General features: G+C 41.7%; 1 protein-coding gene and 1 non-coding gene across 2 annotated transcripts in view; one reads left to right on the top strand and one right to left on the bottom strand.

Moving 5' to 3' along the window:
• The window catches only part of Gnai3 (G protein subunit alpha i3), a 37,973-nt gene extending 12,687 nt beyond the window's left edge, over positions 1 to 25,286 (top strand). The window contains exons 2-9 of the mRNA NM_013106.2: positions 9,437 to 9,479; positions 9,588 to 9,729; positions 13,875 to 14,032; positions 16,052 to 16,180; positions 19,102 to 19,231; positions 19,621 to 19,774; positions 23,082 to 23,291; positions 23,385 to 25,286. Of these exons, the coding sequence (NP_037238.1) occupies positions 9,437 to 9,479; positions 9,588 to 9,729; positions 13,875 to 14,032; positions 16,052 to 16,180; positions 19,102 to 19,231; positions 19,621 to 19,774; positions 23,082 to 23,272 (947 nt within the window). The 3' untranslated portion in view covers positions 23,273 to 23,291; positions 23,385 to 25,286. The remainder of the gene's footprint in view (positions 1 to 9,436; positions 9,480 to 9,587; positions 9,730 to 13,874; positions 14,033 to 16,051; positions 16,181 to 19,101; positions 19,232 to 19,620; positions 19,775 to 23,081; positions 23,292 to 23,384) is intronic.
• Positions 8,084 to 8,190, bottom strand: Rnu6-318 (RNA, U6 small nuclear 318). Its single transcript, XR_015678586.1, has one exon. It is a non-coding gene; the product is annotated as a U6 spliceosomal RNA (small nuclear RNA).
• Positions 25,287 to 27,407: the final 2,121 nt, after the last annotated feature.

Here is a 27,407-nt window from a genome sequence, read left to right as displayed (position 1 = left end):
CATGATCTCTGCCTTAGTTACAAATTCACTGCCCTGTTTTACGTTTATTATTCATCCACTGGACAGATTCTTGTGAATATTCACTGTTTCACATCCTCATGTGTTGCCCTGGATGGACAGATTGACAGCAGTTTATTCCATTAGAACATAATAGAGCAGGTTAGAGGGAAATGAAGCAAGACTGAGTTCAAACTTCCTGTCATTTAGTCACAGGCAGAGAGCTGAGAGCAGAGTCCGGAGTGGGCGCACACCCAAGTAACAATAGAAGAGGAGTGGGGATCTCTCTGTTAACTGCCCACATTGAAAATTCCAATCATTGCAAGTAGCATTTACAAAATGTGATTGGGCAACCTCTGAATATTGTAGCCACTTCAGTCACTCACCCCACAGCTAATGCTAAGTGCCTCCTCTGCCCTAGATTGTGCTCTGGGGTTGGAGGAGTGGGCACAGAAAGAAGGCACTGTTGGTGCTTCCAAGGACTTTACTCTGGAGTTTAAGGCTGGTAGAGTTCTAAACAATCACAAACTCAAATACATTAGAAGGATTTGACGAAGCACCAGTGTTACAGTGTTTAACACTGTCCTGTAGGGTCAGGTTAAGCCTGGTTAGGACAATTTTAAGGGAGAAGTGCACAGGCATGGAAGGTTTTCAGGTTATGCCGAAAAGGGTTTGGTAACTATGCTAATCAAACCAAGAAAACCAGTTAACAGATTATGACAAGCCAGATGAGGAGCGAGGAAGGTAGTCATATACATACTTTAGAGCAGCAGGCCAGGCCACAGCTGCTGATGTGAGTGGTGAGGAGAGCAGTCCCAGGTCATTTCAGACATTCGCTGACAGGGAGGGACCTTTGCTGGCCACCAGGCAGTGACCCCTGTGCCTGCGAGAAATCACGGAAGGACTCAGTGAGGACTGAAGATTGCCTTCAGTTGGTGTTCGGGTGTTTATGCTTAGAGGGCAAGTAGGCTGGGTGAAAAACTATTTTTATGCTTTAGGCCAAGGAAACTTTCTAATTTCACAAGAAAACTCTTAACTTCTAATGGCTCCTACCAGACAAATTCCTGAGCTGAACTGAATGTGACACCTCAATGTCCAGGCGTTCTAGGCATGCAGGACACATTTATTAAATGGAAACAAAGAACAATTTTTGTTTGTGCAGAGACATTTTTCCTTCTGTAATTCTTCTGACCATTTGTTTCTTTCTTTCTCAGTTTTGTTCTTCGTTTTATGTGTGTGGATGTTTTGCCTGTACCATGTTCATACAAAGCCTCAAGGCCAGAAGAGGGTAGTGTGGGTGCTGCTAATTGATCCTGGGCTCTCTGGAAGAGCAGCCTGTGCTCTTAAGCATTGAGCCATCTCTCCAGCCCAGCTTTTATCACATATTAATGTGTGTGTGTGTGTGTGTGTGTGTGTGTGTGTGTGTGTGTATGTGTATGCGTGCCCGTGCTCGTGCACACGTGCACACATATGCTCTAGTGCTCCTATGGAAGTTAGAGGACAGATCACAGTAGCTGGCTCTCTCCTTCCATCACATGGATCCTGGAGATTGAACCCAGGATGCAGCTTGGTGGTCAGTGCCTCTACTTGCTGAGCCGTCTCTCCAACTTTCTTCTGAAAAAAATTGTTTTATATTATGTGTATGTGTGTGCTTTGAGGATATGTGTGTGTCTTTGAGGATATGTGTGTGTCTTTGTCTTTGAGGATATGTGTGTGTGGGTACTTTTGGAGACCAGAAGTGAACATTGGATCCCTTGGAGCTGGAGTTATAGGTGGCTATGATCCACCTGATATAGGTGTTGGGAACCAAATATGAGTCCTTTGCGGGGGCAGCAAGTGTCCATAACCACTGAGCAGTCTTTCCAGCCCCCTCTTCTAACTTGCGGATGAGTTAAGAAGAAATTCCAGCATTTGAGACCCTGAGATAAGAAGATCTTGAATTGAAGCCTGAGTGACATGGTGAAATCCTGTCTCAAAAAAAGAAAAAAATGAATAAACGGAAACATCAAATGGACTTTTAATAAGTGTAATGAATAGAAAAACATTTTATGTGAAATATTTTCACCTTGATCTACATGTTTACTAGTAGCTACATGCTATTAAGAAAGAAATCATGGGGAGTAAAGAGAGATGGCCTGAGATTATGCAGCCTGTAAGAGCTTTTATTGCTTCCCCCTCAACCCCCTATTTTTCAGGACAGGATTTCTCTGTATAGACTTGGCTGTCCTGGAGCTCACTCTGTAGATCAGAGTGTCCTGGAACTCACAGAGCTCCACCTGTTGGGATTAAAGGGGTGCACCACCATCACCCAACTCTGTTTACTGCTTCCTATAGAGGACCAGAGTCTGGCTTTCAGCACTCATGTCAGGTGATTCACAACCACTAGTAATCATAGCTCTAAGGGGCCTTAAGTCCTCTTCTGGTCTCAAGGCACATAAGTGCGTGTATATATAACAGACCCTGGACAAACATATATTCACATGCATAAATTTTAAACAAATGAATCATGGGGCCAACAGGATGGTGCTTGTTGCCAACCCGAATTTGATTTCCAGGACCTTGTAATAGGAGAGAATTTGGGTTGAGGATTTAGCTCAGTAAGGCCCTGGGTTTGGTCCTCAGCTCCGAAAAAAAGAAAAAAAAATAGGAGAGAATTTGTGGAAGCAATAGGTATCCTTATTGGAAGTGGCCTGGGTTGTGCTCTTTTGATCTTTAGATGTTGGAATTTGTAATTCACCTCCCTCTTTCCATCCCTCTCTGTGCTGCAACCCCCCCCCCCCCCGCCCCACCATGCCATCCTAACAGTAGCAGTGTAAACTGGAATACTCTACTGGATAGGGTATTCCGAGCAGGACTGGAGGAGTTAGCACGTCAGACAGCCGTCCTTCCCTCCTTCCATTGGTGCCTCCACTGTTCTGATCATAGACCTGTATTATGGTAGCTGTTTTGAATTGTTCAGTGATAGGATGATGTGGATTCGTGGTTTGATTTGAGTCCCATATTAGAATAAGAAGTAAATTAGCTGTGTGTAACTGCAGAGCACATTTAGGCCAAAGCTCTTCATGTGTTATAGATAAGGAGGCAGACAGCTGCAGTCAGGGGACTTACCCAAGGTCATATGGCTAGAAATGGCATAGTGGCACTAAAATTTACTATAACATTGACTTTATTACAATATAGTTTTAACAGCTTGAGAATAAAGCTAAAGAAATCAAATTTATTTGTTGGTCAAGCTTTTGTTGGTGTTTGGGACAGGGGGCTGTCTTTGCTCATATTTGTACCAGTAGGTCTGTAAAGAGAGCCCTGGTCTGGGGCTGCTAGGTTATTTATGAGTGGTGTCATTTTAGGGCTCAGCTGCCCAGGAGTTACTAGAAATTTCAAGATTTCTCAATAGAAGCAAGTATTTAAGAGGAAAGGGGGGTCTCCAGCGGTCTGGAATGCCTGCTGACATGGGATAGATCTGTGGGGATGCTTGGAGGAAAAGCTCTGAGGCCAAGATGCGTGACGTGTGAGAGCAGAGTTAGCGCAGAGTTAGCAGGCGGGGCCGCAGTTATACCAAGAAGAGAGGTTTTTGTTCCTTAGGGTGGGGTGGAGAGAATGACTAATGGGTGCATTGACGCAGTGTGCTGCAGTTTTAGGTTTACAAGGTTTTTTTTGGGTTTTGTTTTGTTTTGTTTTATTTTAAATGTTTGTGAGTCCAGACCAATCTAGAGTTTTATTATTTTGAAACAACTTCTGAAAAGAATTGCCATTTCTGTAGAAGTTTGCACCAATATTGATATCAAAGTAGTTTTAGGAAATAAAATCCTTTGAAGTCCTAACGTCCCTGGGTAATGTTCTCAGCTGTGAGGACGTCTTTATACACAGTAGCTGGGTGACAGTCCCCAAGCATTACTGTAGACCAGGTACTGTTGAAAACATTTTCACTGTTGGCCCTGTTTTATACTGTGGAAATCCATCTTGCTTCATGGCATACAAGTAGGAAAAGCATACTAAACTTAAGACCGTCTTTGGACTGACTAGTTAGATGAAAGGAAAAGAGATAGCCTGTAGTGACCTTCCCATCCTTTTCTCCCTTACAGCCTCTCTCTGCCCCCACAGGGTTGCCATTCTTACAGTCTACAGGGTCATCTCAGTTCCTCCTACTCTAAGCTGTAGTTTTTCTCCACTGTAGTCTCTAGCTATTCCAGTTCTTATATCCTCTCTGGTAGATTGAAAATAGGCAAGTAAGTTCCTTGTAACTCACTGCTTTTTGAAGTAATGTAGGAAAAAAGATGTAAAGTTAGTAAGTCCAGAATCCCTATATGTAGTTGGAGAGAGAGGGAGGGCCAAACCTAAGAGCCAAATGTTAATGGAAGAGAGTTGCTGCTTGAGTAATTTATCTCAGAGGAAAAGTGGAGCCCAGAGCTCGTGAGGAAAGAACTGAAGAAGGTGCTGAAGACTTTGGAGAGTCAGAAGCTGATAATTTGTACAGTGGTGCTTTTTGGAAATGGCGAAGGAACAGGTGATTTGAACTGGAAGTTTAAGAAAATTACAGCAGTAATATTAATATAATAGGCTCAATTATATGTGTGAAAAGTTGAAGAGGTTAAGAAATTTGAGAAATATTTAAAGAGAGAGAAAATTATGTTCCAGCTTGGTAAGCTTACCATGCTGGCTAGCTTTAAGCCTGCTTAACACAAGCTAGAGTCATTGGGAAAAGGAACTCCCAATTGAGAAAATGCCACCATAAGATCCAGCTGTAGGCAGGCCTGTAGGACATTTCCTGGAATCTGTAATAAGAAAGCAGGCTTAGTAAGCCATAAGGAGCAAGCTAGCAAACAACATTCTCCATGGCCTCTGTCTATATCAGCTCCTGCCTCCACTTTCTGCCCGGTTTGAATGTCTGTCCCATCATTCCTCTGTGATGGAGTGAGACCTGAGAGTTGTAAGATAAAATAAAAACCCTTCCTTCTTAAGCTGATTTTGATCATGATATTTTATCACAACTGAGATATCTAGAATAATGAATGGATTCCAAATCCAAATGACTCCTAGATTTTAGAATGTACTCTTAGAAGATGGGAAAAATGGGGGTTGGGGATTTAGCTCAGTGGTAGAGCGCTTGCCTAGGAAGCGCAAGGCCCTGGGTTCGGTCCCCAGCTCCGAAAAAAAAGAACAAAAAAAAAAAAAAAAAAAAAAAGAAGATGGGAAAAATGGTGGTGGCACTTTTTATGAGAATCTACAAATTGAATGGGTCAAGGCCTTTTGATATAAAATGCGATTCACTCTTTATATCAAATGCCTAGTAACACATGGTGAAAGCAGATCCTGTGACAATGAGGAGCCTTCCTTTATGAGATGGACTGGATGCCTAATAAAAGCTAGGGATAATAATAAAAGGAGGGTGAAGGGACATTTTCTTTTTCTTCTTTTAGGGGGTGGAACCAGGGCTTGCACATCCCTGGCAAGTGTTCCACCACTAAGCTGTATTCCCAACTCCCAGAGTGACATTATGTAGGGAATCTTTGAGAAATAGAAGAGAGATACAGTAGCATAGAGGTAGAGGTGTGTGTGCATGTTGTGTGTTGCATGTGTGTGTGTGATGAAACACTTTGAAAGAGTAGAACTTAATGAGATGGGTAGAAATTTGTGGTGAGATTAAGAGATTTATTTATAATGTCTTTAAAACAGTCTGACATGAGCAGTAGGAACACCATTTCAATATTTAAAGGAAAGCATCCGGTACTTCTTTCATGGGATGGTTTAGGAATTCTTAATTTAAAAATAAAAAAAAAGTCAGGATGCATTTCTGTTTTCTTCCCTGGAACTAGAATTCTTTTCTAGGTATGAATAGTGGAATTAATATTGTTGACAGTGTCAGAAGACCCTGGCTACTGGAATTACCTATCCAGTTATCAACTCTATAGTAAGAACAGAGTTAAGGTCATATATAGAAACACTTCTTGATTCTGCAAGAATGTGGTTATCTTCAACTTTTATATTTAGATGTTACTTAAACTAGTTTTTTGTTGATAAAAGTTGAGAAATATTTAGTGTGTTATCATGCTTATTAAATGCTCACTTGTTCAGTAGTTATTTGATTAATTAATTGATTAACTGATGTTGGGTCCAGTCGAGGACCCTGGGAGCATAGAGAAGAGCTTGGCAGAGCTTTTGCTTCAGTGAAGAGACAGAAAAGCGAGTGCTCGGAGAGTGAGCAGTGTGGAGTAGGAAGCGCTCAGGTAACTTCCTCAGGGATGTTCTGAGGGGCAGAAACGTGAGTGAAGAAGAACATCTAGAAAAAATGATTTCAGTCAAAGGGGACAGCCAGCATGAGATGGTGAGTCAGAGTCCAGCCCAGCAAGAACCAGCTTTGCACGTTAGAGGAAGCACAGAAAAGCTGGTCTGACCAGAACACTGAGGTTAGAGTAGAGACTGGCAAGAAATGAGGATGAGGAGGTAGGCAGGGAGCAGAGTGTATTGGACATTATTAGCCGCACATTATAATTTGGGTGTGCATAGAGACCAAGAGGCAACTCCAGTCCGTTGTGACATGATCCAGACAGGTGTGTTATACACGTGTAATTCCAGCCATTGGACTATTGGGTGGCAGAAAAAAGAGGATCCTTATAAGTTCAAGGCTAGCCTGGTATATATAGAATTCTCAGACTTCCAAGGTTACATACCTAGACCCTGTCTTAAACATTAAAAAAAAAGTTATGGAAGCTTTGAGTGTATTAGGTAGACTGTGGTTTCCAGTGTACAAGAACCAAGTTGTTAAGATTATATCTGTGTTTTTAAACTAAATTTTACTAATTTTTAACATGTATTAATGCTGGCGTCCCCATTACATCTCTGTGTTCCTTTTATTCACTTGCTAGTTTTGACCTTAGCAAGCTAGGTAAATGCTACTCCCATTTACTAGGATGAGAGACTGAGGGAAGAGCAGGTTTGTTCGAGGTGCAAGTGGGAAAAGACTAAAACTCTGTCAGTGTTGGACATTAAGTTCGAGGTGCTTCCTGGACATCTGCTGTGATACAGAGGTAGGAGATGAGTTTGAAGTCGGCATTGGAAAGCAAGATTGGAGAGCTAAGTTTGGGAACCTAGCACATGCCAGCTTTGAAGTGAAAGAGTGGAAGTTTCAATTTTGCTACCTGCTGTATAACTGGACAAATTACTTGACCTTTCTGCTTTATTTATCTTATAAAATAAGGGCAGTAGACCCCACCTTACAGAGGTGTGACTCATTGCAGGTTAACTTTTCCTCATGAACAGTGCCTTAAACCATCATGTTAGACAAGTTAGGAAAAAAGTGTAGGGTCTGGAGAGGTGGGTGGCTCAGTGGTTAACTGAGTTCTTCCAGAGGTCCTGAGTTCAGTTCCCAGCAACCACATGGTGGCTCATAACCATCTATAACTGGGGTCTGATGCCCTCTTCTGTCATGCATACTTATGAGACAGAATATTCATATACATAAATAAATAAACATAGATAGAGAAAAAGACAAAGGTCAACTTAGAAAAACCTGTCTTGAAAGGCAGGGGAAGGAAGGCCTAGAAGTAACCAGTGAGCTTGTCAAGTGGTTTAGAAATGGTTTCAGTAGAGTGTTGGGGTTGAATTGGAGATGCTTAATAGAGATTTTTTTTAAAGTTTCGGATATTTTATTTATTTATTTATTTATTTATTTTTATTAACTTGAGTATTTCTTATTTACATTTCGAATGTTATTCCCTTTCCCGGTTTCCGGGCAAACATCCCCCTAATCCCTCCCCCTCCCCTTCTCTATCGGTGTTCCCCTCCCCATCCTCCCCGAATTGCCGCCCTCCCCCCAACAATCTAGTTCACTGGGGGTTCAGTCTTGGCAGGACCCAGGGCTTCCCCTTCCACTGGTGCTCTTACTAGGATATTCAATGCTACCTATGAGGTCAGAGTCCAGGGTCAGTCCATGTATAGTCTTTAGGTAGTGGCTTAGTCCCTGGAAGCTCTGGTTGGTTGGCATTGTTGTACATATGGGGTCTCGAGCCCCTTCAAGCTCTTTCAGTCCTTTCTCTGATTCCTTCAACGGGGGTCCTATTTTCAGTTCAGTGGTTTGCTGATGGCATTCGAAAAATATGAACGCTTCACGAATTTGCGTGTCATCCTTGCGCAGGGGCCATGCTAATCTTCTCTGTATCGTTCCAATTTTAGTATATGTGCTGCCGAAGCAAGCACCTTAATAGAGATTTTAAGTATGGATGACAGACTAAGTAAAATTTGCTATGAAGGAACACAGAAGAGGGGTGGCAAAGAGAACTCATAGGTAGAGTTGCTTGCTTTTTAGTCTGAAGCCTAAGCTGATCCCTGGGACCCTCATGTGGAAGGAGAAAACCAACTCCTGTAGGTTGCCCTCTGCCTTCACACGTGTCCATGTGAATTGTTACTCTCTTCCAACCCCATAAGTGAGTAAGCATAATAGATCTTCTAAAAAGAAGGCATGGGAAAACGGAATAATAGATAGAAGGAAATGAGTATGGTAGGGGGTGTGTCACAGTGGAACTGGTGGGGTGTGTAAAGAGATGGTCGAGCAACAGTTTGTGAGCTAACACTATCCCAGTGAGAGAAAAATAGTGATACTTTGGCGACACTGGAAATTGCAACAGCTACAGGTTGAGGTGAAATGAAGGAGTTAGGTGTATAATCAGAGCAGGAAGGGCGTTGAGACACTGATGAACGTAGAGAATATTAATGGAGATACAGGTAGATTAGTACATTTGGTTATGGGAATGGAGCAGTGTTCTCTGATTGCATTCTGCTTTCTCTAAAGAGGAGGAGCAGGATTGTCATTTATGAGTCAGAAGTAGCATTAGATGATAGAGAGAGTGGGAATGTTACAAGAGGCATCTTGGAGGAAGGAAGAATTATTAATCAGGGAAGACCTAGCAGGTAACTGTCAAGATCTGAAAGTGTATTTGACCTTTGATCTTTAGCTTGAGTGTGATTTCAGTCATCAAAGGAGGCTTTGTAAACCTCTCTACCCCACCTCCCCAGAGGAGCTATATCATGAAAGGTAAAGGCAATGTGAGTTCTGCTGATGCTTGGAACTTTTCTAGGCCTGTGACTAAGAGTGTTGCTTCTGGAACATTCTTCAGGTCCATGGGCAGGTTACAGAATTAATAACTATGAGTAAGCCATAGGCCCATTTGTCGCCAGTGTCATTGAGTATATCATGTTTTATGATGTTACTAAAAATATTTGTATTGCTATCTTTGAGTAATGTCTGTTTTGCACAAATGATAACAATATTTAAAAAAAAAAGCAAGATGCTCTAATTGAAAAAGTTTTCCTAATAGACATGAAAGCTCACCAAAATTTTCATTAGGACCTATATCTTCCCTTAATCTAAACTTACTAGTCTACTCCATATCTGTTTGATTACAAAGAAATTCAAAATCTATTTTTGTTTTTTTGTTTTTTTTAGGCGCTGGAGAATCTGGTAAAAGTACTATTGTGAAACAGATGAAGTAAGTTCACACAGGGCCTCCTAAGACTGAATTTCCTTCTCTTCATAAAAATTCATAGTTTTCATTTTTCATTCATGGTATTGACTTGCGGCTTTCTCCTTTTTGAAGAATCATTCATGAGGATGGCTATTCCGAGGACGAGTGTAAGCAGTATAAAGTTGTCGTCTACAGCAATACCATTCAGTCCATCATTGCAATCATAAGAGCCATGGGACGGTTGAAGATTGATTTTGGGGAAGCTGCCAGAGCGGTGAGTGTTTCTCATTTCCTCTTCACTTGCTGCTCTTCAGGAGGTGCAGTTAAGCCAATTTGCGTCATGTTTTAGGGAACAAGAAGATAAGATGGTACAAAATACTGTGTGTGTGTGTGTGTTTGAAATCTGGATCTGACTCAGCCCTGCAATGGATGCTGTAGATAGGCTGTGTGACGGCTCCATCCAGTCCTTCCTGTGCAGCACCACTGACATGTGTTTTTTGGTAGCTAATGGTAGTGTGTACTCTAAAAGACATGTTGCAGATTTAGTCTTGCTTTCAGAGCTGTAGGGGGTCCAAGGGAAAAAATTCCCAAAATAAATTCTGTAAGGACATAAACACAAACATCCCGATTTTAGATCAAAAATATCACTGTCTTTCATTGAATTGTGGATTCAGTTAGAATTTGGTTGTTGTTTAATGTAACTCTTTAATGCTTTACGTTTACCAGAATGTAAAAGTCAGTTAATGATAATCCTTAGTGTGCTTTAGTTTGTGAACTAGGATGTTTGATGCCAGTGGAGAAAGGACCAAAATGAAGACAGGAGGTCTTCTTATGTTATTACCAACTCAATTTCAAGAGCGTGCTGGAGAAGTAGAGAGCTAATCAAAGGATGTCAGCCATGTTCTGTGGCTAAGTACTTAAGTGCCATGGGAAATAAATGGAAGTGACTGTGGAGGAGGGGGGCTTGTAATATTGGATTTATAATTGGTTAATTATGCTGTATTTATTTATTTATTCATTCATTTTTCTCTTCTCTGTCGACTTTTTTCCTGTTATTTATTCCTCTTAGATTCTCGTTTCCTTTTGCCCTTACTTTGTTCCCATCCTCTGTTCACCTCTGGTTCTGGACAGTTCCTTTCCAGTTCATTTCCTCCTTCAGATGTTAGCAGGTGCTGAAGAGCACTCGCTCAGTTAACAGCCTGAGTTTGATCTCCGGAACTCACCAGAAAGCCAGGTGCTCATGGTGCACACGTGCTCTCTAGTCTGGGGCGACAGAGACAGGAGGGTCCTTGGGGCTCTGGACAACTGAATCATTGAGCCCCAGGCCAAAGAGAGACCCTGTCTCACACCAACAAACAAAAAGGCAGCTGGCTCCTTAGCAACAGCGCCTGAGATTGTCCTTTGCTCCACACACCTTCTCATGTTCTCGTAGACACAGCTACGATCATTAATACTCCTGTGTCACCCGATGGTCCTGGCGTTCTCAGTCCCTCTCAGGATTCCTGAGTCATCTAGCTAGCTGTGCAGTGTTCTCTCAGCCTACTCAGAGCTCCTCTGGAAAGGACCGAGTAAAGTTTTACCCTCCTTCTCTGTCCTGGGTAAGGGTTTATCGTTGTGTCTACCGTTCTGCTCCTCTAGTTTTTAATGATGGCTAAGAGAACGAAAAGAGTGGAGCCGAGGAGGAGACAGGTCTCTTCCATCTCTGCTTAAGGGTAGAAGTATAGAGTCTTGACGAAGAGGGCTCTACAGAGGTTTACTGGGAGAAGCTAGAGCAGCCTGGTGAGCAACAAAGTAGGAGGGAAATGTCTCCCTAAGAACTCTAGTTAGAACGGCATCAGTACATGCTAGTGACTCCTGGATTCTCAAGTTTCTAAAAATTTGAGTAACATGGTATTAAAAAAAAAATACAAGTAATTATTTGTATACCTGCTTAAGTATAGGTCAAATTTCAGGACCTATGTAGTTTTTAAATGTTAGATAAAGCAGTATACCATATGTGGAAAAAGTCTTATTTGTCATTTAGTGGTTTTGGCAATTTGTATAACGCCTAACCTTTTTTTAATCATTTGCTTTTTTTTTTTTTTTTTTTTTTGTTCTTTTTTTTTTTCGGAGCTGGGGACCGAACCCAGGGCCTTGTGATTCCTAGGCAAGCGCTCTACCACTGAGCTAAATCCCCAACCCCCAATCATTTGCTTTTTTATTGATGATGATGATGATGATGATGATGATGATGATGAAAGAGAAGAGGAGCTGGGAAAAGTGGTTCAGTGGCTGAGTGCTTGTTACATAGCCATGAGAACTGAATTAAAATCCTGTTACCATCATTAAAAGAGAATCATGTATGCAGCTGTAGCCCCAGTACTAGAGGACGGAAACAGACAAATCCCGGGAGCTTATTGGCTACACAATCCAGATAAATGCCAAGCCTTGGATTCAGTGAGAGACCATGTCTTAAGGGAATTAGGCAAAGAGTATTAGAAGACGTCAGACATCTTTCTCTGACTCTCTCATGTGTTCACACATATACAGCCCTTACACTTCCCACACCACAGGAAAAAGGAAGGAGAGGGAGAGGAAATACAGATCTTGCATGGAGTTTGCTACAAAGATGAGCCACAGTGTTACTACGTACGGACGGGATCTTGATGCCAGAGTTGGGCAAAGTGAATCTGAATGCAGCATGGTGGTTTTGTGGGTGGGAGGGTAGATGCACGCGTTGTAGGTGTTACTGCATCTGGGTTTCCTTGATGCGTCTTGCTTGCTAGTGGTCATTTTTTTTTTTAATAACTGTAAGCCATTCATACTTATATACTCTTTTTTAAAAAATATTTTATTTATTTAGTTTTTATGAGTACATTGTAGTTGACTTCAGATGGTTATGAGCCACCATGTGGTTGCTGGGAATTGAACTCAGGACCTCTGGAAGAGCAGTCAGTGCTCTTAACTGCTGAGCCATCTCTCCAGCCCCTGGTCATTGTCTTAATGACTACTTAAGATATAAATGATCGAGTCACTTCTCCCTTTTTATTTATATATTATGTTATTTAAAAAAATTATACTTATAGTTTTTAAGGTTGTAAATACTAAATTTATACAGCAAAATCTTTGAGCTTAGTATTCAGTTTCGTAGTTGTTTTGAGACAGGATTTCTCTGTGTAGCCCTGGCTGTACAGGCCTCATTCTATAGACCAGGCTGGCCTTGAACTTGGAGATCTGTCTGCCTCTGCCCTCCTGAGAGCTGAGATCATAGGTGGGCGTCTCCACTGCCCTGCTGTCTTCAGGTTTAAATACTGCACACAGGAATGGATAAAATAAAGGAAAACTACCAAAGTTCTCATAGCACCTTTCTAAAGGGTTACAAACTAATACAGTTCCTGCCTGAAAGTCATGACCTTCTGATCCTGTCACTCTGCTGCCATTTCCCTCTCCTGCCGCCTCTTTCTCCCATGTTAGAACGTTGTTGGTATTCCTTTGGGGGAAATCTAGAGACTAAACATTTTCCCTGAGGGGTCAGTTCCTGTTACTAGGCTTTCTCCTTCTTACGTGCCTTCATCTCCTCTCTGTTTCTGCTGTCTCCAGTGAAGGGAAAGGAAGAGTAGCCTTTGCCCTAAACTTGATTAATGTTTTGGTCCCTGTGCCATCATGGTTAGACTTTATGTCTTATGCACAAATCTTTTCATTTCTGTGTAGTAGTGGGTAAGTGCTCTACCACAAAGCTACACCCTCAGCAGGTCCAGGGAACAAAAATGCAGGCATGTGGAGGGGCATATGAGTGTGTGGGAACTGGACCTTGGCTTCTGGTGTTTTGCTCCACCATTTTTCTCCTGGTGTTTGGAAAGAGTGTCTCTCCAAATCTGGAGCATGTCCTTTTGACCAAACTGGCAGGCCACGGACCTCCAGGATCCTTCTGTCTGCTCTTCAGCTCTGAGGGTACAGGCTTGTGCCATTCCAACCAGATCTAGACTCAGGTCCTCGTGTGGTTTATCCACTGAGCCATCCTCCCAGTCCTCATTAAGGGTTTACTTTAACAGAATGGAAAGTTATTACATACACTTGTCTCAGGCCAGAATCTCCAATCCCCACCCTGTCATAAACCGTAAGTCATCAGTGAGTCCATCAGAAGAGACCTTTTCTGAGGATGGTGGTATGGCATGGAGAATTAAGAGGAAGGCAAATCATTATTCATCTCTCTGTATTTAGAATTGTGGTGGGAGGCTGGGCTGGGGCCTGGTTGCAAGTTTTCTCATGCTGCCTTGCCAGAAAGGTCTCGTAATACCTCTTCTAAACTATGATTCTGTGTGCGTGTGCATCTGTGTGCGTGTGCATCTGTGTGTGTGTGCATTGGTGTGTGAAGAATGAGACTCATTTAGTCTGAAGAAGTAGGAACTCATCTGTCCCTGTCTTAACTGTTTTTCTCAGGATGATGCCCGACAGTTATTTGTTTTAGCTGGCAGTGCTGAGGAAGGAGTCATGACTTCAGAACTAGCAGGCGTGATTAAACGTTTATGGCGAGATGGCGGGGTGCAGGCATGCTTCAGCAGGTCCAGGGAATATCAGCTCAATGATTCTGCTTCATAGTAAGTGTTTTGTTTTTTTTTTCCTTTGAAACTGTAATAGAAAGTAATTTGGTGACTCTAGTGAATGTCTAGTGCCTATCCTTAAGGAAATGTCTAAGTACTAGAAATGTCCAGAAGTCTGTAGGATATTTTATTACAGAATAAGCAAGTGACAGTGAGAGATTTAGGTACTCTTTGTGTAGGACAAGGCACTGATAGCCAGCTAGAGGGGCAACCCCACCGCACACATTGCATGCATGCACGCACACACGCACGCACGCCCAGAGAGGGCGAGCACACTGCCACATCCCCTGGCTTGTTATTATTGTATTTGAGACTGGATCTCAGTATGTAACTCTGGCTGGCCTAGAACACACAGAGACTATGCTTACATGCTAGGATAAGAGATCATCTGGTATGATAGTCCTTTTATACCCTCTGTACTGCCCGTACTGTGAGGTTTTTGATTGTAGTCATTACCACTTAATCTTTTGCGAATGTGTGTAGTAGTAGGGATTAACAAAAGCCTTGTGGATGTTGGGCAAAGCCTCTGCCACTGAGTTACATCCTCAGCCCTCTTGAGTGTTTGAGACACAGTCTCACTCATGCTGGCATTGAACTCATTCCATAGCCCTAGCAGGCCTGAACGTATGATCCCTCTGCTTCAGCTTTCTGAAGAGCTTGATTATAAGCCTGCACCACAGAACCCAGCATTCTGTATCCCTTTTGCCAGACTGGGATGGTGGCTTCTGTGGGATAAGGACATTGTCACAGAATGGAGTGAATCCTTTCCTTGTCAAAGAAGTTCTCTTGAGTGTTAGTTGTAGAGAATTGGTAACTAGTATTTTTATTTAATTTACTATTACATTTGATTCTATTTAACCCCTGACACATTTATATATTGATGCTGTATTTTTAAAACTTACTTCTTAGGGGACCTGGTGAGTACTTGGCATCTGTATCCCCCTCTGATCAAGATAAAAGGTTTACTTACTCTTTCAATGGAAATAAGTTGGCAAACAGTAAAAGGATTCTTGCCCACTTTTTAAAATGAAGATTGTCTTTATGTGTGTAGTTCAGGCAGTTCAGTGGTCATCAAAAGTAGATTTTTAATCCTTTGTTCTGTCATATATTGAGTAAGGTCTGACTCCCCCAGCTACATGTTTATAAAGTTGGGTCCCTTTATCCCTTGTTCATCCAGGCTCAACTCTGTGCTAATGGTGGTATTATGTTAATAGGCAATCTGAATGACACACTTAAAGTAGTGTGTTTGCTCTTCATTGCTTTGTCTGGAATCAACGAAGATTTAGCCTTTGTCTCTCCCCTACTCTGTTCCTCCTCCTTTTTGAGACAGGTCTTGACCTCCAACCCAGGCTGACCTCAAACTTTGTATCTTCCTGATTGGTCTCAAACTTGAGCTTCTGTATCCTCAAGTGCTGGGCTTACAGACTTACACTAGCATATTCACCTATATTCTCACTGAATGCGGTTCTTCTCATTTTCATGTCAAATATTATTCTCTAAGGAACTGTCAAATAGTTACATATACAGCTGACATAAATTTAAATATCCAGGAACTTTTAACTTTTTGTTGTTTATTTTTCATATGTGTCTTGCTATGTAGCCCAGACTTTCCTGGATTTCTTGAGTCCAGGGTTACAGGTCTTTGCCACAATCCCTGCTGTGTAGGACGTAGCTCATTTCATATTAGATTTCAGGATTTTTTATTTTAGCAATAATACAATGGCTGTGTTTTTAAATTTTGCTTTTACAGTATTCTTTTACTGTGTAGAACCTGTTCATTTCCCTGCACTAGATTCACTTTTTTTCTCTCATTCTATGATACTGAAGGTTTAGTACTTTTCTGCCCTTCAGGGTCTCCTTTGTTGTTGTTGGTACTTGGGATTGAACCTAGGCCTCACACATGCCAGTACTCAGCTAGTCCCAGAACTGACTTTTGCCAAGCAGCTGGTTTAGTCTGTTGATCTGTCGTGTCCATGGTTGCTTTACCAAGTTAAAACCAATATGTATTTTATTTAGTTACCTAAATGATTTGGATAGAATATCCCAGACCAACTACATTCCAACTCAGCAAGATGTTCTTCGGACGAGAGTGAAGACTACAGGCATTGTGGAGACCCACTTCACCTTCAAGGAGCTCTACTTCAAGTGAGTCACAGCCTGTCCCGCCTGCGTCTGGCACAGACAGCCAGCAGCTTATTTATTTTATTTTATTTTACTTTATTTTGAGTCAAGGTCTCACAGTGTAGACCTGGGTGATTTAGTTCTCACTGTGTAGATCAGGCCGGCCTCGGGTTTGTGCCTTCCACCTCTGCCTGCTGAGGGCTGGGTTTGCAGGCGCCCACCACATGCCTGGCTTCCTGGCTGCCCTGGTTAGCCTGTCTGTCTGGGGGTAAGATTTTTGTAAGTAGTGTTCCTTGGTTTAGAAATTTAGTATTTTAAGACCATTAGCTTAATGTTTCATGTTATTACACTCCACAGATTTATTTTTTCTCCTCCAGATAGCATCAATATTTATATCTACTTAGAGGAAATTGAATATAAAATTAAATAATAGTTTACCTACCTTTAGAATTAATTATACAATTACCGGTTTGTGTTTGTTTATATTTTCAGCACTTTTTTGTAAGTCGCCAAATAGGTATTGACTATTGCTAGAAGGATCAGAACAATACTAAATAGCTAGAAGATAACTTTCATGGGTGGCTTCATTCTGACACGGTGACAGTAAAACAGAAATATTTTCTTAGCAGCACTTCTCCTCTCTGAGATGGTTCCCCTTCCTGTTAAGTTTAATGGGGCAGAGCTAAACTTGGCTGGGCCTTGGGGTTTGTACACACACAGCATCATGCTCAATTAAGTTTGTAGTGCTGGCAAAATAGGCCTGGGATTGAGGTGTTTTAGAGGGGTGTGATGATGACATTGACAGTGGTTCTTGTAGAGGACACTCTAGTGTTTTCAAAGAATTTTCTCTTAGCACCAGTAATTCCAAGAAAAAGCCTCTGCTCTTCTTTTTGTTAATGGTCTTTTAAAAAATACTAAAACTGTTTTTGGTTCTTTTTTTCTGTGTTTGTGACCTTTGACGTCGGCAGTAACCTTTTCTCCTTCAGTGCACGATTAGTTTTTAAGAAGTACTTGGTTTATGTTTATGTGTAATATGTGCAAGTCAGCTTATTGCATATGTAGGGAACCACCACCTCAGATCCTCAGTGAGGGTCTGGGTTTGTGAAGTCCACACAGGACTTAAATATTAGGACCAGTTGAAGTATTGGGATCTTAACAACCTAAAGTGGATTGAAAACCTAATGAGTGGTTTCAGGTAAACTGGCTGCTTGTCCCAAGTCCTGATGAAGTTACTTAACAAGTCTGCAGAAACTATATGGATCACCCTGTGAAGCCATAGGAATAAAATGTCTCTGTATACTGTAAAGTTAGTAATTCCATTCTAATTAAATAACAAAACCATTTTTTTGTTGATGTCATAGGTTGATCTTTATGCCAGGACTAGTAGCCAAAATTAAAGTGCCACATGTACTTTGTATTGGCATGTAGATGTCTTATTATGAAGTACTGTCACCTCTTTTCCTCTTCTCTAGGCACAACCACTCTCCATTTATTCAAACATTTAGCGAGTATCTACTGTATTGCAAGGCATTGTGTAATTGCTTACTTGCCTCTCAGTTTTGAGGTAATGTTTATAAAATATCGATCTGTTACTGATTAATACTGTGTTACTAGGTACTAAAAACCAACCTTGGGACTTCATAGCATTCTCTTAGTTTTATGAACTTTATAGAAAATGGGGATGGAAACTGGAATCATTGGAGTACAAATGTGCCTGTCTTTGAAAGATTTGTATGGTGAAATGTTAGACTTTCTAAAACCTACAGCATGACCCTGGATTAAGGCCAATCTATGATTACATCGTTTAGTTATCATGCAAGGTTACAAAGAACAGCAAGATCCCTGAAAGGAAGGGTTGGGCCAGGAAGAGATAGGATGCATGCTCACGTCATTAGGGAAATCACGTGTACTTCTCTTATCTGTAGGGAAATCACGTGTACTTTACTTCTCCTAATCTGCAGGGGTGGAAAAAATCTCTGGAAATGCAGGCCCCAAGTTACTGACGATTTCACTCACTAGAGCAGTGTAGCAGATGTTAACCTTTAAAAGCTTTGTCGTTGCTGTCAGATACAGCTCTTGAGAGTGTGAGCTCTGACTTACCGACCCCATCTAGACCCGGGTACTGACTAAAAGACAAAGTAGGAAGGACCCTGTTGGTACAAACTTAGCACTCAGGGGACTAAAACAAGTCCGGACTAGAATACAGTGTGTAAGCAGCTTTTTCTTGTTTTTTGTTTTTATTTGTTTTGCTGCTGATGATTAGGTTCAAGCAAGCTTTGGTGTTGGGGAATACTTGGTTATTTATTTACTTTTAAGATGTTAGGCGGTCTTGCCATGTAGCGCAGGCTGGCCATTCTTCCATCTCAGCCTCCTAAATGCTGAGATTATAGTCATTCTCCCTAAACCTAGCAGAAGATCTCAAAATCCTAAAGCCTAAAATCAAATTTATTTTTTTCCATAATTCTCTTCATATGTTTTTCATTAACACAAGGCAAATAAACTTTGGGCTCAGAATGCAAGTTGGGTATTCAGAAACAAGCCAGTTTGAGAGTCAGAGTGGGGCTGTGAAAAGTATATAAAGACTGGTCTCAGTGCCAGATGGTCTAGGGTAGTGCCAGGCACCATAGTAAACACCAAACAAATACCAGTTGTTGTTATGGCTACGGTTATCTTAAGCTACACTGTCGAGCTCCTCTTCCTTCACTTCATTTTGGTTCTAAACTCTGCCGACTTGGCGCCTCCGGTACCAGTGCTGGAGCGGGCGCTCAGCTGTGGCTGTGCTTTTAGCCACCGACAGTGGTTTAGACACATGGATTTGCTGCTTGTCTTTTCTGTTACAAATGGGGTTTGAGTGTGTGATAATGGGGAGGTTCCAACCATGACAGTCTAGAGAGAAGTAAATGTAAGTGTGATATCACTGACCCTGCCTTTCTTTCCTTACTCAGAATGTTTGATGTAGGTGGCCAAAGATCCGAACGGAAAAAGTGGATCCACTGTTTTGAGGGAGTGACAGCAATTATCTTTTGTGTGGCTCTCAGTGATTACGACCTTGTTCTGGCTGAGGACGAGGAAATGGTACGTTGAAGCTTTGGATAGGAAGTCCGTCTGACACAGCTAGGAAGTGAGCATAACTCCGAGGAAGATGGGCTGCCACTGTCTGCTCACGGACCAAAACTTAAAACCCTTTATTTTCTTGTCAGTGGGTTAGATCTCCCAAATCATCGTTCCATGACACATTTGCTCTTGGTAGCCACAGTGTGTGCACAGAATTACATCTTGTCAGCCACTTCTTCTCTTCCCTAACCCCAAGAATTATGCAAATCAGGACTGACTGGACTTCAAGTCACATTAGTATCTACCCTATTTCCATGAATTCACTTTGCTGCTTTAAAACCTCTTGATATGTCATTTAATCTGCTTTTACTTCTTGCTGCTAACCTGTCATAACCCTGTTTGTTTTTCAGAACCGAATGCATGAAAGCATGAAATTGTTTGACAGCATTTGTAACAACAAATGGTTTACAGACACTTCAATCATTCTCTTCCTTAATAAGAAAGACCTTTTTGAGGAAAAAATAAAGAGGAGTCCATTAACAATCTGTTATCCAGAATACACAGGTAAAGGGCATGAGGTTCTGTTGGAGCTGTGGATCTTAGGTCAGTGACCATCCGCTGTCCTAGGACTTGTGCATTCACTAACAGTAGTAGGCATCTCAGGAAAATCCTTAAGCTTAGAGTGTTGCTTCAGAGATCAGTGTCCTTATTTTTGAGGAAAATGGGATACAAAAATGAAATTTTGGCATATGTCCAAAGAGATATAAAAATACTTTTTTTAGTGGAAGTTATTAGGCAGAATAGAAGCACTTAGAGAAGAGGCTTGCATGTAAGACAGTTTGGAGGCTGAATATTGGCCTGACTTACTCTGAAATGGAGAAGGGGCATGTGGCGGCTGTGGGATGTGATAGTGGGAAGAAGCTGGCCCCATGTCTCACACAGTGGCTGTGGGCATGTGGTGTATGAACAGCAGTGTAGTGACCACAGTAAGGACTGCCTCAGAGTGCAAATACAGCTTTTTGGTGAGCCAGGATCTCACCTTAGAAGCCAAGGACAAGGATACCAGTGGGGCTAAGAATGAAGGTGAAAGATGGCATTGCCCCCATTTCTGTGTCTCTTCCATTAAAACAATGAGGTAATACTGGGTTTCCTTAACTTCAACTTCTGGTTTCTTTGGAAAAGATTCTGGTTATGGCTAAAGAAAGTAAAACATTGTAGGCCAACCAGTATTTGAAATTAGGGATCACATAATGATTGCAGAACTGCACCATTGTGAAAGCTGTTTCCGTGGAAGGGGGGTTTTCACTATCTGAGACTCTGTGCTTTCTTTTTATAATAAAGTGAAAGATTCAGCACACGTTAGGAAGTCAAAGGTGTCTGCACTAACGTCTCGAAGTTGGATGCTTTTGCTATGTTCTGAACTTACCTTTAGGAACATTGGTTTAGAATTATCTGTGGAATAATCAGAGATGTCTGTTAGGTGGTGATACTTAGCTGGGAACATAAGGAGAGGTTAGGCTAGATATATATAAATTTGAGAACAGCAGTAATTGGAGATAAATGAAGTTCCCAAAAAGATGACAATAAAATGGGAAGAGAAAAAGAAAATGAGACAAACACTAGCTACCAACAGGAGAGAAATAACGGACATAAGAGAAAAGAGCCGGGGCTGGGACTTAGCTCAGTGGTAGAGCGCCTGCCTAGCAAGCACAAGGCCCTGGGTTCGGTCCCCAGCTCTGAAAAAAAGGAAAAAAAAAAAGAGAGAGAGAGAGAGAGAGAGAGAGAGAAAAGAACCGGACTATCTTAAAAAGGAAGGGGAGTGCCCAGTGAGATGGCTCATCAATAAAGGTGCTTGCTTCCAACGTGACAATGAGTTCAGTTCTTGGACTTCGATTACAGGAGAGAACTGACTCCTGAAAGGTGCCCTCTGACGGCCACATGCACCCTGTGTCATGTATGAGCCCATATACAGACACCTGTAGCCGCTTGTAAAAACATATGTAGAGTACTTGTTATTTTTTTTTAAAAAGAAAGGAACATGTTTGCAAATCACTAGTAAGGAGTAGTCAGCAGTGTCATGTGCAGATAAACAAGTGACACTGGGAAATCCCAGCCTTTGGAGCTGACTGTTCCTTGCTTTGGCTTTTCTAGACAGGGTATCTCTGTGGAACAAGAGTCCTATCTATTCTGGACTCCATTTGTAGACCAGGCTGGCCTCTAATTCAGTGATCTGCCTGCCTCTGCCTCCTAAATGTTGGGATTAAAGGTGTGTGTCACCTGCTTGGCCCAAGTTGACTCTTCTTAAAGAGTAGTGAGAGCAGAGCTGGGTGTACCAGGTGACTGTGGGCAAGCAAGCCTGGGCTCCCTGTGAGCAGTGTGGGTTAAAGGGGAGGTGAACCAGGTTACTGAGGGCAAGCCTAGGCTCCCTGTGAGCATCCCAAGTGCTGGGATTAAAGGATGCGCCACCACTGCCCAGCTAAGCACATCTCTTGAACTCTAAACTAAAAAGGGAAAGTGAATTTTATTCAGTAAGAACACAGACTGATACCTGGTAACCAGGGCTGTCGGAATCCTCAATCCTTAAGTCTCAGAACAAAGTGACTGTCTGAGTTGGAAGCCAGTCTGGTGTAGAGTGAGTTCCAGAACAGTGAAGACTACACAGAGAAACCCTGTCTTAAAAAACCAAGACAGGTGGGGGTGGGGTTGGGAGTGGGAGTGGAAGGTCTAGGCACCTAACAAAGTAGTCTTCCTTGGTTCTTTATTTCATGTGTTCTTTCTTTCGTGAGCTCCCCTCTTTCCCAGACTTGTTTATACACTTATTTGATATTTCTTGTCATGCATGATCTCACTGAAAATAGTCTCTGGTTTATAAAAACAAGTGTACATTGTTTTGATAGTGTCCCTGAAACAGGCAGTTTCTAAGATCATGTAGAAGGCTTGGGCTGGTGAGATGGCTTAGCAGTTAAGAGCACTGACTGTTCTTCCAGAGGTCCTGAATTCAATTCCTAGCAACCACATGGTGGCTCACAACCATCTGTAATGGGAGCCGATGCCCTCTTCTGCTGTGTCTGAAGACAGCAACAGTATACACACACACACACACACACACACACACACACACACACACACACACACACACACAAACACACACACACACAAACACACACATACACACACACACACACAATAATAATAAATAAATCTTAAAAAAAAAAAAAAAAGAAGGCGGCTTAGTGTTGGTCTCCTCGTGCTTCTACTCCTTAAAAAACAGCAGCTCTATTGAGAGAATTATCCTTTAAAGTGTGTTATTAGTTGTAGATGAGGACCATGCCTGCATCCCAGCAAGCACCTGGGATGATGAGGTAGGAAGTCACGACTTTGAAGCCAGTGCTGGGTGAGGTGGGGCTTAGTCAAAGTTTATAATTAGGGTTCCACTTGTTTCCCATCTGTTAGTCTGCTTTCACTGGTTCCTCTTTAAGATTGGAAATATTTTGAAATAAATGCTTTACCTTTTTGGAACCCTTATTTCAGGATCACTCCAAGGGGCAGACTGAGATTTTAAATGGTTGTTTTCTCTAGAAACATAACGGCCTACTTTTCTAGTTCTTTTGTATACTTTCTAGATTACGAAGGAAGTGAAACTTGTTTTCCTCATTCCTTTTGTGTGCTGGTTTTATTTTCGTTTCAGTGTGAGTCTTTCTCATGAAGAATCTAATGACTACAGAAAATCCTAAAGATAATAGAAACAGAGGAAGAACTCTGTATTCAGTCATGTGGTGTTTCTTTCCTTAATTAAATGTTGATGGCCTAACTTAGCTGGGTGCAGGCCTCTGTCACAACCTGAGTTGACAGTGTTGCTTATCTGGTTCAGGTTCCAATACGTACGAAGAGGCAGCTGCTTACATCCAGTGCCAGTTTGAAGATCTGAACCGAAGAAAGGACACCAAGGAGGTCTACACTCACTTTACCTGTGCCACTGACACCAAAAACGTGCAGTTTGTTTTTGATGCTGTTACAGATGTCATCATTAAAAACAACTTAAAGGAATGTGGGCTTTACTGAGAGGATGGCATAGTAAAAGGTAAAATTTCAGACAGTTTAGTTACAGTGCTGGGGGCTGGGTGGGATGGCTTTGTAAATGGTTTTCTAATTAACAATGTTTTCTCTTTTTTAGCTACTACAGGGAGGAATGTTGAGACCAGACATCATCTACTGTCTCTTGGGTCAGCGACAAGCATGACAGGACCAAGGAATGGCAACAGCATGCAGAATCTTTAGCACAATCTTCTGTATTAGGAAATGTTTAATTGGCATGAGAAGAGATGATCGAGTCAGACATGAAATTGGACAACTGTAAAGTATGACCGGATCATCAGGGCACCGCTTGGACTTTAAATCTCAATGTTTAGGGCATATTGAAGTCGAGGTGCTGCATTCCAGAACTTAAACTTGTAGCTTACTGTTCCCCGTCTTTTTAACAAATGACCAGTAGTTAATTTCTAAGGTTTTTCTCATCAAGAGAACAATACCTAAAAACTCTTACTTGTTTGCAAAAGAATCTTCTGGGGACTCAGTCTTAACTATGCACACAATGTAGCCGGACATCTTGAAATATTCCTCTTAGTAGGAACTGTTTGTTTTTAACTCTTGGAATGGTCAGGAGTAATATTCCACAGCTAAAAATCTTCCTGGTTATTGGGACTATACTAATAGAGCTTTTTGGAATGAAGTTTATGTTACTGTCCTGTTTAAAGTATCACAATGGCTTCTAAACAGCATTCACTTCGGAGAGCTGTACAGTAAGATTCTAGCTCTCGTTTCTTAAGCTTACGGTTGGAGTTAACCTTGTTTGTGCTGATTACCAAATTACTAGATGAATACTGATGTAATATGATAAACTGCTCTTGGGTACAGACACACGCAGGATAGCTGTCAGTCAGAGACGCAGACTGCTAAGGTGAGAAGCAGTGACTTGCTGCTACAGATCTACCGAGGTGGCCACACTGATTTGCCTGCTCGTCTCAGGCGTGTGGGTTGTATGCGGTGCCCCTTGTTTTCCATCTTTGTGGCCTTTTTTGCTAGGAGACGTCTAAGAGTATAACAACTGTGCATGCCTTTCCTTTGTAAATGTGCTGCCAAATCCCTGCTTGCTGTCATTGTCACTGTATCGATGGTAACTGCATAGCGGCCCTTGCTGTGTTCTTTTTCTAAGACTTGCATTCTGGGACTCTGTTCCACCTTGTCACGTGTACAGACTTTAATCTGTTACAGCTGGCAGCAGTATTAACGCGGTGAGTAAAGAGCCCAGGATTGCTCCTGTTTGTAACCGATCCTTTCTGGAAGCCCTGCCTTCTGTTTCTTTTTGCCCCTGCTGAGTGTTCTTTAGCCTTTGAGAGTGGGTTTAGGTAGAAAAGTGTTTTTGAAAGTCTAGTTCCTTGATGTAATAGTGATATCAAATCTAGGGCTGGGGGCTTTATGTCCAGTCTGTGCAAGTCATACAAGTGTCCGATGTGTACAGTTTGCTTGCGCTGAGAGCTTCAGTCCTCTTGTACAGACTGTATCAAATGTCATTAAACACTGAGTGGACCACTGAGGGACGGCAAACAGAGGATGCATTTTGAGCATTTCAGATCAGTAGTTTGATCAGTGCCTTTTGAGGTCCAGTCTTTGTGGATTGGATCCGTTCATCTTTTGATGTTACCTCCTACTCATTTGAAAGAAGGTTGGTGGTCAGAACTGCTTTGGGAAGCAAGCCACGGTGATCAGTGCCTTCATTGGCAGCTTTTACCATTTTTAATTCTTACGTGTCTTTGCGAAATCATTATTATGCAGACAGTATAACTGTTATCTTACAAATATTTCCATAGGGCTAAGAAAGTATCACTTGAAAGAAAAGTATTGATTTCAATCAGCGATTGACTCAATTCCCACAGTGTAGGGGTTAATAAGTCTTACTCTCAATTTATTGTTCCTTTGTTGTATTCTGTAATATAAGAACATCTGGGAATGCGAACTAGTGGAATATGTTTTCATAATTTTTCTATACTTTGGGTTTAATAAAATGGTGTTGATAATCTAAAATAATAGATCATCCAAATTTAATTTTACTTCAGAATGCATTTTGTATTTTCATTTGAATGTCTATTTTTTAAACCTTTCTGTTAATTAAAAATAGAAGTCCTTCACTTCTTCGCCTCTACACACCACTTGGATTTGCCTTGTGTTTACATGAGCTCGTTCTGACTTTACCACCCAGGTTCCTTCCTTTAGAACAGAGGGAGGTCATTGGAGTTTTCAAATACGACCCAAGGGAAAATGCGCCAAAGCTGTCTGAAGATTGTCTCTTGACTCACGGTGGGCTTTTAACCTGTAAGATCTAGACTTTCTCCTCACTAAAGTGGACTTTGAAGAACATTTCCTAGGCAGAATCAGAATGTGGGAGTGAAGCATCCTAGTAGCCTGGAGGAAAGAAAGGTTGATCCTTAGAGTTAAAGAAGCCAAGTTAGGTGTTTTCTCTGGAAAATGCTCATGTTTCATGGTGGGTAGTGTTTACATCGAGGTGGCCAGACCTTTGGACCATCCTGGATGTCAACTAAGAACATTTAACATTTCATTAATAAAAGACAGTAAGTAGACCTTAGTTGGGAGAATGGCAACAATAGTCTTTGTTGTTGACAGCCACCTTTTCTCGTGAGTGAAAGCATGGATGGGTAGGTATTCTCCTAATGGACTCTCCCTTTACTTATCAATTCAGGCTTGTCCTACAAGCCTCTGCCATGAAATTCCAGAAACTAATATAGTGGTTTGTCAGTGGATCTTGACACAATATTTTCCATCTTGGATAGTTTAAATTCTACATTGTACAGCTGTAGCTCACGGTATCATTTAACCAATGGGTTGTTACTATACAAGGTGCTGAAGTCATACAGTAAGTAGACCAATTTTAAGACATCTAAATTCTCACATATATCATTGTACATATATTTTTAGGCTCTTTAGCCAAAAATACCTGCTGGCTTCTAATTCATCCACTCAGCACATGCCTTCCCCGGCCCCGTCGTTGTTTATACTTGTGGTTTTAGGCAGCTCTTTAGCCTGACATTTGGATCTCTGTCCACTCGTTCAGCACTTGTTGCAGGATTCCTCAGTGGATTGAAGGCACATGGAAAGTCTCGTTCTGGTTAAAACCTTCCTGCCCTCTTCCAGATGGTAAGGTCGTTGATCAGGGTCATCTAGTCTACACCAGCACTTGGGTTGGTGAGTGTCAGCACCTGGACTCTTACATTTCTTATGTTTTACTGACTTGAAGGAAAATGTTATTTTCTTCTGCCTCTATTACCAGGTAACTACTGTGTTCTTCTACAGTACAAACCAGAGACCTGACATGGGGACACAGCTCTCCATGTGACTCTGTGACCTCATACATTATTATATTGTTCCCGATATGCACAAGAGAAAATACAGATTGTCTACCAGCTTGCTGTGGAAGCTTGGTTTTTATGTGGATTATTAGGAAACGAAAATAAAGATTTTCTAGATGCTAGGAAACTGATTTCCAGAATGGCCAAGGTCTTCATTTAAATATACCCACCCCCTTTTTGTGGAGGACAACATACTTTAGAATGAGCCAGGGGAGGTAGTACAATTTTTTTTCCTTTAATTCCATGTCTAGGCCTGACACTTTAGATCTTCTCAGGAGTAAGAGGTCACACCCCAGGTACATGGCTAACTTACATAGATTCTCCTGCTAAACTGAACTAAATTAAAACTCAAAGGCATCCTAGAGAAATGTGCTTTTTACTGAATTGCTTAAGCAATTGTGCCAGTAGTTGAGGGCAACAGAAGAGACTCTGATATTAAGAATACATTTATTCATTAAAGAATAGGCATAATCTCAAAGTCACAAGTGAGTGACTTAGTTTTTATTCTTTTTTTTTTTTTCCTTTTTTTCAGAGCTGAGGACCGAACCCAGGGCCTTGCGCTTGCTAGGCAAGTGCTCTACCACCGAGCTAAATCCCCAACCCCTAGTTTTTATTCTTATCAGTAATTTAGAAACACTTCTGGGTGCCCGGGAGATGGCTCAAGAGTTAAGAGCATCTGCTCTTCCCAAGGACCTGGCTTCAGTTCCCAATACCCACATGACAGCTCACAGCCGTCCAAACCTCTAGTTCCTGGGACCCTGACACCCCCTGAAGAC

This window comes from Rattus norvegicus, chromosome 2 (assembly GCF_021556685.1).
Source record: "Rattus norvegicus strain SHRSP/BbbUtx chromosome 2, alternate assembly SHRSP_T2T, whole genome shotgun sequence".
NCBI lineage: Eukaryota > Metazoa > Chordata > Mammalia > Rodentia > Muridae > Rattus > Rattus norvegicus.
This window is presented reverse-complemented; position numbering and strand designations above follow the sequence as displayed.